A 14,285-nucleotide genomic window follows, 5' to 3' on the forward strand; every position below is an offset into this window, starting at 1 on the left:
TGAGATGAAGAGGTGAGAGAGAATGAAGAGCCAAGCTCAGCCCCCAAAGCCCGACAGGAGACCAGGGCAGGACGGCGGGCGTGCGGGGAGCGGCTGGGGGAAGCAGGGCCGGCAGCCTGCTAGCCATGGGCCCGCAGTACTTGGCCCTCCTGAGAACCTAGCCAGGGCCATGCGGAGCAGGCAGGGCATCCAGGCTACACTCACCCTCGATGTTTCTGCACTTCTGCCGCACGTCATACACCAGCCGCTCTACGGAGGAGGAGGACAGGTCAGGAGGCTCGGGCTGCCTGCCCTGCAGCCCTCGGAGGCCAGCCTCCCCGCCAGGCCACCCACCTCTCGCCAGGCCACCCACCTCTCGTGCGCTCGTCAATGATCTCCTTGACCTTGGGCTTCTCAGTTGCGCTCTTCCGTGGCTTTTTGGCTGGTGGGGGTGGCGCGTAGGCCGCTGCCTCGGGCTCGACCCACATGTCCGTGTACACTTCCTTGTAGGGGTTCTTCTCCTCTGTCAGAAGGCAGGCGGCCGGGTCAGAGGCTGGTGCCCAAGCCCAGCCCGCTCCCCGACTGGCTCGCACCTCCCTCCTCTTGGGTCAGGCAAGCCAAGAGGTGATTCTGGAGTTATAGAGAGGTACCCCCTGACCCCAGGGGGAGAAGGGAGGCAGTGGCCACACACCCGGCCCTTCTGGGACCTTGGGGATCTGCCTGCTGGCAGGGGTCCCAGGAGGCCGGCCTGGCATCCGCACTTACCCTCAGGTGGCTCCAGGCCTTTGGGGCCTGAGGGCTGGAAGCCCCCCAGGGCCCACTCAATCATCTGCTTGTTCTGCACCTCCACAGCCTTTGCAGTATCGCTCTCGTCACTGTCGTGGCAGGCCGGGAACAGCTTCCCCGCGCGGCTGCTGGCCACCTGGAGGAACACGGGAGCAGGGGTCAGGACAGGCCAGAGCAGCCCAGGGGGCCAGGGCTGGGGCAGGAAGAGTATCTGCAGTGGGGACGAGCCCAGGGGCCTGGGGCCACCCCCGACCAGGTGGCAGCGTCCAGGCCCCCGGTGGCCTCGCTGGCTAAGCGCCCACTCACCTGCAGCACTTCATAGATGGCCTTGCGGTACATGGGCTGCTTATTGTAGGTGGCCTGGTGGAACGCACTGCAGAAGGAGCTCAGGGGCATCAGCTTCTCCACACACACCTGGGGGGGAGGAGCGGTGCTCAGGCCCCGCCAGCCCAGGGCTCAGCCCCCAACCAGGATCAGGAGCACTAATGGTCCATCAGGGCTCTTTGAGCAGGCAAAGGAAGGGCCCAGACCCCGAAGAATGGACGGCAGGGGACAGGGGGAAGGAATCCAGAGAAGGGCTCCCGGCAGCTCCCACCCATGTACAACAGGGTACACTCATTACCTCTAAGGCTTCTTTCATTAATCACATGCAGGTGAGCCCATTCCTACCACCCGGTTCTAGACACATTGGCTGGGCTAAAGCCACAGATCCCGGGACCAAGATTCCTGCCCCGCCCCCGGGTGAACCCCAACACTCACCACAGAGAACTTGCCGTCCCCGAACCACATGACCCAGCGGGTGCCTTCGGCTGCTCGGCTCCGGCCCGTCATCCACCAAGACACGATGCGGCCTGGCCACCAGGAGAAGCCCCGCAGTTTCCCCCACACCAGCTCCCCAATGCCAAAGCCCCGGCCGTCCTGGAGCCCCAAGGAGCGGAAATCATTACGTGGCGGTCACAAAGCCCTGCCACCCTGAACCCCCATGGCAACCCCAGCTCTGGGCATCAGGGGGCAGGTCAGCTACGGGAGAGCTGCATGGGATGGTGGGAAACAGCGCGGTGGGGGTGAGGAGGCCTGGGTCAGGGGGAGCGGGCCGGGGGAGCTGCAGGCGAAGCCCCAACAAAGAGCTGGGCAGGGCTGCAGGCGAAGCTGGCAAGCTCACCTCGTACTCGGGCTCGTCGTCGGCCGCCTTGGTGGCATTCTTATCTCCGGCCTCGGCCCCCACAGGCTCAGGGGTGGTGGCCACGGTGGGGGATGCAGGGTCGGTGGGCTGCTGCACAGCGGGGGGGCTGGCCTCCTCCACCTTCTGAGCCTCCCCGGACCCCTGGTTTTCCTCTACGGCGTTCATGACTGCGATGACCTTGGCCTTCTTCTCAGCCTGGGGAAACAGGGAGGAAGTCGCCTTGACCCCTGCGGGAACCCCAGCCAGATGAGACTGGGGGCTTTTCTCCACCCATCTGTGGTCTGGAGCCAGTACGGGAGGTAGCTCCTCCCTCATCAACCCAACTGGCTTGCCGTGAAAATGGAAACAGCTGAGGTTGAGAGAAGAGGTCAAACAACTCCATTCCTGCCTCCTTTCCCGTCCCTTAGGAGACCTCCCTCCCGGGCCTCCTCATCCTCATCCAGGTCAGACCAGTTGCCCACCCTCGGATCTGGGGAGGATAACCCCACTCCAGTATTAATTATGCACCACTGTTCAAGCACAGACATGGCCAGCCTCTCTCTTCCCTCCCAACCAAAAAGGGAAGCTCTCAGCTGCTTCTCCACAACTTCCATGGACAACCAAGTCCTTCTCTTCCTAGTTTCTAAGCTACAATTCTAGTCCTGACGTCTACTGATGATTTCTTTATTTTCTCCTACTGATAACTTAGCATTATCTCCTCCCGCATCTGCTCCACCACTACACAAAGCTCTTCAGCAGCTTGCCTGCTCCCGTACTCCAGACTCCAGACTCCCTCAAGAGTTCTTCCGTGTTAAGCCGGCGTACCGTACGCCACCTTGTGTGTGCGCCTTTCAGACCCACCCATACGCTTATTCACTCAACTTTCTGCCGCGCACACAGGTTTGGCACTCTACCATCCCACCAATAAATTAAGAATCCAGACCCCAGTTATTCTCCCACTGAACAGCCTCCATCCATTCACCGTATCATGCTACGGTCCACACGCCCATTCCTTCTCAAAACCTGCTCCGGGATCCCTAAAGGAGAATGAAATCCTTGATACTTAGTCCTGAGAACCATTCAAAATAATCTCACCCCCGCTCCTGAAACTAGCACAGGACCTCGAAGCTCTACACCCTCTTCCAACACACCAGATTCAGAGGGGGAAATCCCGCTTTCTTTTTCCTTCCAGTGCTGGGGGGACTAAACCACTGACTTATACCACCAGCCCCTTCCCGTTCCTTTTTCAATATGCCTTTTAACATACAGCTTTCTCCGTGAGCCTGAACATAAACCCGTCCTCAGAGTTAACAACATTAGCAGCGCATGATGGCGCACACTTGTAATCCCAGTACTTGGGAGGCTGAGACAGGAGCATTCCAGGTTTGTAGCCAACCTCAGCCTCCAAGCTAGGCTCTCAGTGACTTACTGAGAGACCCTCTGGAGTAGCTCAGAGGTAGAATGTCCCTGGGTTCATTCTCCAGTAACACAAAATAAAAAAAATAAATTAAAAAACAAAAACCAATGCCGGGCGTGGTGGTGCACGCTTGTAATCTCCTCCGCGCTTAGGAGGCGGAGACAGGAGGATGGCGCAGGTTCGAAGCCAGCCGCGCTGGCGTAAGAGACCCGGTTTCAAAAATAGAAAATAGGTCTGGGAGTGTAGCCCGGAGGTAGAAGGGCTTCCAGGAACCCCAGTACCACCAAAAACAAACAAACAAACAAACAAAAACCAACAATCTGGGCTTGGTGGTACATGCTTGTAATCTCAGTACTTGGGAGGCTGAGACAGGAGGATCACACAGGTTCGAAGCCAGCCTCAGCTACTTAGTGAGGCTCTCAGCAACTTAGTGAGACCCTGTTTCCAAATAAAATATAAAAAAAAAAGGTCTGGGAGTATAGCCCAGAGGTAGAAAGCCTCTGGGTTCCACCCCTAGTACCACCAAAAAAAAAAAAAAAAAAAATTAAGGCTGAGGGTTTACCTCACAGGTAGAAGCCCCCTGGGTTCCATCCCCAGTACCATACACGCACACACACAAAATCAAAGTGATAAGAAAGCATTGTGGGGTATAAGAAAGAGCTCTAAGTAAGTAGCTGAGGCTGGCTTCGAACCTGTGTGATCCTCCTGTCTCAGCCTCCCAAGTGCTGGGATTACAAGTGTGCACAACAGCAAGCTCTTGGCTTTTAAAGGATGACCTTGAAATTGGGAGAGGAAAGTCTTATCTGAAGGAGATATGCTAGTTATAGGGAAGGCCCCATGCACCAACATGGTTTTTAAGAATGGAAGTTTGAGCCCGGTGTGGTGGTGCACCCTTGTAATCTGAGTACTCGGGAGATCACAGGTTCCCAGCCAGCCTCGGCAATTTAGTGAGGCCCTCTGCAACTCAGTGAGACTGTTTCAAAAAAGAATAGCTGGGCATGGTGGTGCACGCTTGTAATCCCAGCACTTGGGAGGCTGAGACAGGAGGATCGCGCAGGTTCGAAGCCAGCCTCAGCTACTTAGTGAGGCTCTCAGCAACTTAGTGAGACGCTGTTTCCAAAAAATATAAAATAGGTCTGGGAGTGTAGCCCAGAAGTAGAAAGCCTCTGGGCTCCAACCCCAGTACCACCCCCCAAAAAATAATAATAAATAAAGAGCTCTAAGCCAGGCACAGTGGCACGCGCCTGTAATCCCAATACTTGAGAGGCTCAGGTGGGAGGATTGCAGGTTTGTAACCAGCTTCAGCAATTTAGTGAGGTCCTCCACACCTTAGTGAGACCCTGTTTCAAAATAAAAAATAAAGTCTGGGCATGGCGATGCACGCTTGTAATCCCCACACTTGGGAGGCAGAGACAGAAGGATCGCACAGGTTCGAAGCCAGCCTCAGCTATTGGTGAGGCTCTCAGCAACTTAGTGAGACCCTGTTTCCAAATAAAATATAAAATAGGTCTGGGAGTATAGTCTGGAGGTAGAAAGCCCCTGTGTTCCACCCCCAGTACCACCCAAAATAAATAAATAAATAAAATCCATCTGGTGGTGTAGCTCCAGGTAAAATGTCCCTGAGTTCAATCTCCAGCCTCCCTCCCCACACACACAAAAGAAAGATTAAGAGCTCCTTTAAGATCAATGGTCCAAGCAGGGCGTGGTGGCGCATGATTGTAATCTCAGAATTTGGGAGGCTGAGACAGGAGGACCAGCTACTTAGTGAGGCCCTCTGTTCAAAATAAAGAATAAAAATAGGGCTGGAGAGGTAAAATGCCCCTGGGTTCGTCCTCCAGTACCACAAAAAGTAAAATAAATCCGTGATCCAACGCACTCACGGAGACTCGCTTCGGTCCACTCTACCTCCAAGTCTTTGCCCTCGCCCAACCAAAATCTACTTCTTGTGGCAGATTCCTAAAGCGTGGAGGACACTGGTCCTAGTTCTTGCTCTCACTCAACCAGTTCTAGAAGGAGTAAAGGCATCCTTTGCCCTTAGCCAAACAGCTGGAGAAGCAGGGCGGGTAACTGAGGCTCAACCTCTCGGGCTCCACCCTCACCTGGGCAGGGCTGGGCCTTCCCATTCCTTCATCAACTTAGCTACCTCCCCCAGGAAGGTGCCCCAAGGTGAGGCCTCTAGGGGAGGGCTTCCGTTCTGAAGCTACTTCCCAGAGGAGCCCAGTCGGAAGCCCCTGCCCAGCTGCCTGCTCCCTCCTCAGGGCCCCCCCACCTCCGCAGGAATGACTGCCCCAGGAGACTGGTTCTTTGGCTGCCTCCCCGAACCCATGTGCAGCCCTGACAAGGCCCTGCCCGCGCAGGTGGCAGAGGGCGGGCGAGGAAGGGCTCGCCAGCACTTCAACACCCAGCAGCAGGCGGTGGGCACGGCCCAGGGGTCCCGTGTAGAAGGGAGTCGTGCCTGCCCCACCCTCCTTCCTCCCCCACAGCCCCTTTGTCTCCCCCCTCACCCCTCCACAGCAGCTCCTGAAAATTCTTCCCCCGCAACTTCCCCCAGCTTGTCAGATGCGGCGGCTGATAGCTGTTTGCCAGGCACGGCCCACTCTGAGCAGAGCAGGAGAGCACGCGCCCTGACGGCTGGCCGGCAGAGGAAGGGGCCTCCACCAGCCCTGGGTGGAGGAGGGGGCTAGCAGCGGGGGGCCAGAGGGAAGAGGAAAGGGGGCTGAGTGGGGCCGTGGGGGAGGGGCCTCATTAGAATAGCCCGGCGGGAGAGCGCATCCGTCCCTCCTTCAGCACCCTACCTTCGCCCCAGGCAAACAATAGGACAAGAAAGGGTTAAGTTGAAGCTGTCCACTTGGGGCTGGTGGCTCTTCTCCCCTAGAGGGACAGAGGTTGCCGGCAGGGTCCAAGAGGGCCACGCCACCATCCCCCACTAGCGCTGGCCCAAGGAAGCACTTGGCTTGGAGTTCCTCCTGCCTGGGACAGCCACTGGTGACTCCACAACGCCAGGCTCGGTCCAGCTCCATCTCCTGGGGCAGCTGTCCCGCCTGCGCCTCCCCCTGCAACTCCATTCCAAAGGTCAGAGGTCTGAGCGCCACCACTCCAAGCCCACGAGGCCTTGGCCTATCCTGGTGTCTCAGGCCCCCCTGTCAGGGTCGCCCTGCGCCCTCCCACCCCCACCACTTCTTCCTGGCTGCCTGCCCAGGGGATCCGGGAACTCCAAGAGGAGGAAGCAGCCCCTCTCGGCGGCCGCAAAACTGGCAGGGCTGAGGACCACGCTCCAGGCCAGCACAGAGGTCAACAGGGAACTGCCAGGCACCGTCTACCAACAGAAGGGTCCAGGCTGCTTCCAGCCCAACTCCTGGCCAACAGCTGCCTCGGCCGGGCCGCCTGCTCCCCAGCCTGCAGTTACCACTGCCGGGCCGCTCTTTCGGCCCCCGAGCCCTGGTGCCCCGGACCCGGTGAGGAGCGGGACCTCGCAGCTCGTGCGCAGGAGTGGGCGGGACGGGACTCAGCATCTGCACAACTCAGGCGCCCGGGGCCGCCGGGGCTGCTGCGGGCCGGGGGGGCAGACTTGACTCTCCACAGAGGGCAGCGGGGACCCTCCCACCCGCCCGGCCGCCTCCCCGCCCCCGCGGCCCCCCAGGGCTCTGTCCAGGGACCTACCCATAAGGCCAGGTGCAGCCCTCTGCGGTCCAGCTCAGGTGTGAGCCCCGGCCCTGAAGCTCTGTTATAGCTGCCCGTCTGGGGGGAGGGGAAGGGGGCGATGGGGCGGGGGGCGGAGGGGGCCAGAGAGAGGGGGAGGGGGTGCTGGGGGGGAGGGAGGGAACATTTTCTTTGTCTAGAACTCCAGGTCACGTGGGCCCCGCTGGAGTGCCTGGTTGGCTGCGCGCGGGCCGGGGGAGGGGGCCGGCCTCCGACGCTGGCGGTGGGCCAGCCCCTCTCGGGGGTCCGAGGGGCGCGGGGGCCGGGGGGCGAGGCCGGCCCGCGCCGGTTCCCAGGGCCCCGCCCCGGCCGAGCCCCGCCCGCGCCCCTCCGGCGGCGGGCCGCCCAGCCCCCTCTCCCAACTCGGGAGGGGATTAGCGCGGGCCGGGGCCGGGGCCGGGGCCGGGGGCCGGGGCCGGGGCGGCGCAGCCCGGGGGCGCGGGGCGGAGGCCCGGGAGGGCGGCCGCGGCCCTCGGGAGCCGGGCGGAGGCCCCGCGGGCGAGATCGGCGCTGCCGGGCGGCCTGGGACAGTCGGGAGAAAGTTGTTGAAAGTGAGTTTTGCAGAAGCAGGACCGAAAAAAAAAAAAAAAAAAAAGCTTACGGATGAGTGGCGAATCCTAAGGAGTTTAGGGAACTCAGAACACACGGAGGTGGACCGAAGGCGGAGCTCGGGCGCCTCCAGAGCGAGAACTGCTGGCGGCGCCCCCACCCCGCGCCACAGGTGGCCGAGGGGCGCCCGGGAGGCGGCCGGCCGGCTGCAGACCTCCGCGCTGGCCGGTCCCGGGGCGCCCGGCCGCGCCTTCCTCTTCCTGCGGCGAGGGCGAGTGCTCCCAGGTGGAGCACTGCCGTCGCTCGCGCCACGACATCTGCAGCTCAAGACGACACCGCAGTCTCCTGGAGCCTCCAGGTGCAGCCTCCGCCATTTCAAGCTCCCTCCGAAGCGGAGGCACCTACCCCCCAGGCGACAGTCTCCACCCACAGCCCTCCATTAGGTGGGCTGTTGCAGCAGTCTCGGGAATGGCTGCGCAGGGCCCTGCCCTCGGCCGACAGATTCCGCTCGACGTGGGAGCTGTGAGAAGATCACGGATAGCCGGGCGGTGACGCATGCCTGGAATCCCACTACTTGGGAAGCTGAGACTGGGGGATCGCAGGTTCAGGGCTAGCCTCAGCTACTTAGTGAGGCCCTCTACAACGGAGTGAGACCCTGTTTCAAAATAAAGAATAAAAAAATTGGACTAGGGGTTATAGCTCAGAGGTAGAGTGGCCCTGGGTTCAATCTCCAGCACCACAGAAGAAGAAAATACCACAAATACCAAGACGACAACATAAGATGGGTGGTATGAATGATACACGAAGTTAAAGAAGTCTGAAGTCAGCTAGGTAGGAATAAGCTGGCAGAGGAGGGAGAGGCACCATGCTCTCCCCCACTCTTCCACTCAACCAAAGATAAAGTGCACGGAGAAAAGTACGGTGGGTGAAAGGCAGGAGTCAGGCCTGTCAATGGACATAGCCTGGAACAGCGAAGAGTAGGGGACAGTTTTCTGGTAAGATGGGTGAGTATCCTACAAAGGCTAGAAGGAGAGCCGACTGAGGACAACTGCTCCCAGGGCGGGAGTGCTGTCAGGCTATGGGCATGACTGGCAGATCTGGACTTGGGTTCTGATTCCACCAACATGACCTTGCAGCAAGCCCTCTCCTGTGCAAAACAGGAGTGATTACATCAGTCCTGGAAGACTGCATCCTAAGGACAAAGAGATAATTCCCCAGGTGCCTGGCTCCGGGCCCCAGTCTCTGGGACACACCAGCTGAGGCAGGTTTCTGCATAATGAGGTCCAGGGATGGGTGGTTAAGGAGAGCCCACCCGCTCCTCTGGAGCTCCACTCATCCTTCCTGGGGCCCTGGAATCAGAGGGCCTTCTCCGTATGAAACGTGGAGGGCACAAACGTCCCTCCCAACTCGGAATCTATACACAAGGAAAAGGGGCTGTTCCCCCAACACATGGTTTTCTTCTGCCCCAATCCATCTTTCAACCTAATCAAGGCATCTGTTTGGGACTTTTCAGGAGATGCCCAAACCATGATAAGAGGCCCTGAATCTGGGGTTGAGGGTGCTGCTCATTGGTAGAGCCTGTGCTTAGGATGAGCAAGGCCTGGGGGTTCAATCCCAGCACACACATGCGCCCTCAATTTATACGCCCTCAATTTATACCTCTCGCCTGCCCCAGGGCCCTGACCGTAAAGGAATGTGAAACCCTTGCTTCCTGCTTGTCCCTGCAGCCTCCTCAACTCCACACCGGGTCCACACAGCCTCCTCCCTAAAGGAAGTTTCTGATTTCTGTCTGGGATGAGCTGCTCAGACACTCTGTCTCACCTATATCTCCTTTTCCATCATACTGTGACTAAATTACTCAGACTCTGCACGTGGCCCCAGGACATCTTCAGACGGTAATGATGCCCGCACATGCGAAGCTACAACCCTGTCAAAACTGACTAGAACCATTCACTTTCCCTTAGCCCACAGAGAGTGTACCTCCTCCCAGCTTTCAAACTCCCTTATTCAAGACAAGGGGCGGGCTTGGTGGCACACCCGTACCAAGTACTAGTACTGGGGAAGCTGAGACAGGAAGAGCACAGGTTGGAAGCCAGCCACAGCAACTTAGGGAGGCTCTCTGCACCCTAGCAAAGACTGTTTCCAAAGAAGAAATTTTAAAATGGGCGTGGTGGTGCATGCTTGTAATTCCAGCATTTAGGAGGCAGAGCATCTGAATTAGAGAACAGCCTCAGCTACTTAGTGAGGCTCTTTGCAACTCAGTGAGACCCTGTTTCAAAATAAAAGAATAAAAAATAGGGCTGGGTGTATAGCTTGGAGATAGAATGCCCTGGGGTTCAATATCTAGTACCTCAAAAAAATAAAAAGCTGAGCATGCTAGCACACCCCTGTTGCCTCAGTATTTGGGAGGCTGAGATGGGAGGATGGCAGGTTGAAGGACAGCCTCAGCAACATGGCCCGACTCTCATGAAAAAGGCCTGAGGATGTAGCTCAGAGGTAGAATGGCTCTGAGTTTAGTCCCACTTAAAAAAAATTAATAAGAAAAATTAACTTAAGAGGTCTGGGTGTAGCTTGGAGGTAGAGTAACCCTGGGTTTAATCCTCGGTACAAAAAAAAAATCAAGACAAGCCATCCAGATACTCTGAAGGCTGAGGCAGGAAGATTGCAAGTTTGAGGTCAGCCTGGTTCTTAGACCTTGTTTCAAAATGAAATTAAAATAAGGGCTAGGAATATGACTCAGGGAGGAGCCCTGGCCTGGCAAGTACAAAGCCCTGGCTCCATCCCCAGTACTGCAAAACCAATAAAATTCAAATAAAATCTTACCTCCTCCATACAACTTCCCAACTGCAGCAAAAGGACCCCAGACTCCAAGGTGTTCGTAACCACTTTAGGGCATTTTCCTTCTTATGATCATGCAAACAAGAAATACTGCTGCCCCCTCCTCCTCATTATTTTGTGGTACTGGGGATTGAACCCAGGACCATTCTACCTCTGACTACATCCCCATCTCTATTTTATTTTTATTTTTGAAAGTTACCCAAGCTGGCCTCAAGCCTCCCATCCTCTTGTCTCAGCCTCCCAAGTACCGGGATTACAGATGTGTGCCACTGTGCCCAGCTAAAAACACTGCCCTTTCGTAGACTATGAGTCATGGAATCGGAGGTTTGTCTTGTTTGTGATCAATGGAGTCAGACCCCAAAACTGAATAGACCCCTACATCCAGTATAAATAAGAGGGTGCTTTTAGTAAAAGGTCAGAGAGAAAACCCAAGGCAGCCTTCAGTGGACCTCAGACCACGAATGCCTTTGACCTTCCAAAGTAGCTCTCCCTGGGTAGTTCCTGGGATAGGTTTTTTGATCCAGGTAAAGAGTCAACCTAAGAGAGCAGTGTCACATTGAATGAGTCCAGTTCTTGGGATTGTTATCAAAGCATGCTGAAAAGAAGAACTCCTGGATAAAAAACCGTGGATGTCAAGAGCTTGAAAGAGGTGTTGGAGAGGAAGGATTCTGATCCAACAGAGAGGGTGACCTCAAAGACTCACTTCCTGCCTGGCAGGCGGAGACAGACAGCCACAGCAGCCAGAGTGGATGAAAACCCCTCAGGGCCACCTGACACTCGAGCCTGATCCTGGATTCATCAAGCAAACTTCTAATTTTAATTACATTTTCCAATGGCTCTCATACCGGTCAGTTGCCAGGAAACCGCAGGACAAGTACTGTGACCCGAGTGGCCAGGACACATCCTGTTATAAATCAGTCATGTCATGGTTTCGGTGTGTGTCACGCTCTTGCTTCTTTGAAGAGCAGCGTCCTAAGTAGGTAACTTGATTGGGATGGGACCCTTGACGGGACGTCCCTCCTGAGAGCAGTAATGCCCACGGTCCAGGTGGCTGGAGCCGCTCCTGACTGGCTTCCTCTCAAAGTTCAGGCTTCTGCTTGTCATAAAATGCTGTGCTGAAGCCGGGCGTGGTGGCGCACGCTTGTAATCCCAGCATTCGGGAGGCTGAGACCTGAGGATCGCGGTTCACGGACAGCCTCAGCTACTTAGTGAGGCTCTGCAACTCAGTGAGACCCAGTTTCAAAATAAAGAATAAATAGCTGGGCGTGGTGGCCTACGCTTGTAATTGCACTTGGGAGGCTGAGACTGGAGGATCAGGATCGTGCAGGTTTGAAGCCAGCCTCAGCTGGTTTAAGAGACTGTCTCCAAATAAAATATAAAATAGGTCTGGGACTATAGCCCGGAGGTAGAAGGCCCCTGAGTTCCATTCCTAGTACCACCCCCAAAAAATAAATAAATAAATAAATAAAAAATAGCCGGGCGTGGTGGCGCATGCTTGTAATCCCCGCGCTTGGGAGGCTGAGACAGGAGGATCACACAGGTTCGAAGCCAGCCTCAGCTACTCAGTGAGGCTTCCAGCAACTTAGTGAGACCCTGTTTCTAAATAAAATATAATAAAGGTCTGGGAGTATAGTCCGGAGGTAGAAAGCCTCTGGGATCCACCCCCAGTACCACCACCAAAAAATAAATAAATAAATAAATAATAAAAAAAATAGGGCAGGGGGTGTAGCTCAGAGGTAGAATGCCCCTGAGCTGTGCTGAGAGGGGGGGGATCATGTTGCCGCCTTCACACAGGACAGTTCCCACCCCAGTCCCTTGGCCTAAAATCACAGAAGCCACCGCCACATCCACAAAGCAACACACTGGAAAGGCACTGCATGTGTCTGTCACACGTACAGCCCCACAGACCCGGCGACCGGAGAGAAGAGGAGGAAGATCAGCCTGGAAGAAGAGAGCAGGAGGAAGAGCCATGACATCTGAATGGCGCAGGCGCCTCGTGCCGTGCCTAGCAGTCAACACTGCAGGACATCCGAGGCCTTGGTGATGTGTCACGCAGCCCGCGCTCTGCCCCCCTCCCAGGGCCGGCCCCCATGCTCTTCCTCTCCCTGGACTGCCCTTCCCCTTCAACTTCTGCCAGCCCCCATCCAACCCATCCTATGCTGGTTCCTCCGCCAGTTACCTCCCCCCAGCCAGCGTCTCTGCCCCTGCGCTGCTCCCTGAGGTGGCTGCTGGTTGCCATGTGGTTACTAATTAACATTAAATAAAAGTTAAGATGCAGTTCCTGGGCTGCAGGAGTGCAGAGAGCCACCTGTGGCCGGACCCCTCTCTCACTGCTGCCCTCATCCTCCCCCCGTGGCACTGTCGTCTTCAGATCCTTCCGCCCATGCCTTGGGTGGAGGTGACTATACTCCTCTTTGCCGCATGACTGAACGTCCCCAGAGGGCCGAGACCGGCTCTCCCCTCAGCTTCGTGTGGAAGCGTGTGGAAGCCGTGTGCACAGAGCACCCATTTGGGAACTGAACATTGTCCCAGGCACCTCATCCCAAATCTCCCGCCCAAGTGACAGGATGGGGGACAGATACTGTCCACGGCAGAAACGCTAATGGTTGCCGAGGGGTCTGGGCTCCCCAGAGCAGCGGGGAATCATCACTTTTCCTCTTCCTCTGCAATGCACATGGAGGTTGTACACAAATGACCAGGACTGGGCTGCTGGCAGCGAGGCTAAAAATAGCCACAGAGCCAACAGCATGGAGTTAGCGGGACTTGTTGCTAAGGAGACGGCAGCAGAGAGAGCAGCTAAGCAGGAGAAGGTGTCCTGCGTGCTCCGGAGAGCAGAGGCCGGGCGGGGGCTCTGCGTTGACAGGGGTCCAGGCTCCCACCTGGAGATGAGCTGCCTTCTGCAGCTCCTTACTAAATGCTCTAAGTGGGGCAAATGCTCTCCACTCCCCCCTCCCTGTTCCTCAGGACCACATCTCCATGGAAACCACCATGACTGGGGTGAAGTACCAGCCCCTGGAAGGAGGCCTCTGCCTGGAGCTGGTTGTTATGGCAACATCACCCCTTCCTGTCATTCTCTCTCTCCTGGCTTCTCCTGAGGGAAGAGGTGGGTGGGGGCCAGACCTGGCTTCACCAGCGTGACCAGGAAACACCCGCTTCCTGCCAAGACAACCTTCCAGCGGGCTCCAGGAGCTCAGGAGCCCAGTCGGTCCTCAGTGCCGGCCAGCGCTTCCTTTTCTTTCCATAGGCCCTTGTGGGGCATCCTCCCAGGAGCGCCCCCAATGTACTAGGGGTTTAAATGCATCAGGGTCATCCAAAGAGAATTTTAGAATTTGATTCCTGTGGTGCTGGGAATCCAATCACTCTACCTCCAAGCTACACCTCAAGCCCTAGTTGTTATTTGGAAACAGGGTCTCAGTTGTGGAGGGCCTCACTAAGTAGCTGAGGCTGGCTGCGAACCTACGGTCCTCCTGTCTCAGCCTCCCAGGTACTGGGATTACAAGGGTCCATCACCACGCCTAGCTAAAAGAGAAGTTGTAAAAATACAGATTCTGCCGGCCGTGGTGGCGCATGCTTGTAATCCCCACGCTTGGGAGGCTGACACAGGAGGATCGCGCAGGTTCGAAGCCAGCCTCAGCTACTTAGTGAGACCCTGTTTCCAAATAAAATATAAAAATAGGTCTGGGAGTATAGCCCGGAGGTAGAAAGTCTCTGGGTTCCACCCCAGTACCACACACACACACACAATACAGATTCTTAAAGCTGCCCGTGGCCTTAAGGGAGGCTCAGGGTGGGGCCAGAGCTTTATTAAAACATCCCTAGGTCAAGCAGGGCAACCTGGCACATGCTTGTAATCCT

The 14,285-nt window shown here is 56.6% G+C and overlaps 1 protein-coding gene across 3 annotated transcripts in view; it reads right to left on the minus strand.

Moving 5' to 3' along the window:
- Positions 1-14,285, minus strand: part of DNMT3A (DNA methyltransferase 3 alpha) — a gene marked incomplete at both ends in the record, with an annotated part of 84,480 nt that overhangs the window by 10,532 nt on the left and 59,663 nt on the right. For 2 of the 3 annotated variants that reach the window (XM_080712072.1, XM_080712071.1), the window contains 6 exons: positions 205-249; positions 353-502; positions 745-901; positions 1,072-1,179; positions 1,525-1,683; positions 1,928-2,143. In XM_080712072.1, coding sequence (XP_080568198.1) covers positions 205-249; positions 353-502; positions 745-901; positions 1,072-1,179; positions 1,525-1,683; positions 1,928-2,143 — 835 coding nt within the window. Of the gene's footprint in view, positions 1-204; positions 250-352; positions 503-744; positions 902-1,071; positions 1,180-1,524; positions 1,684-1,927; positions 2,144-2,909; positions 2,960-14,285 lie in introns of those variants that run through there. The other variant, XM_080712073.1, reaches the window with a different exon arrangement.

This window comes from Muscardinus avellanarius (assembly GCF_963383645.1).
Source record: "Muscardinus avellanarius genome assembly, chromosome: 15".
NCBI lineage: Eukaryota > Metazoa > Chordata > Mammalia > Rodentia > Gliridae > Muscardinus > Muscardinus avellanarius.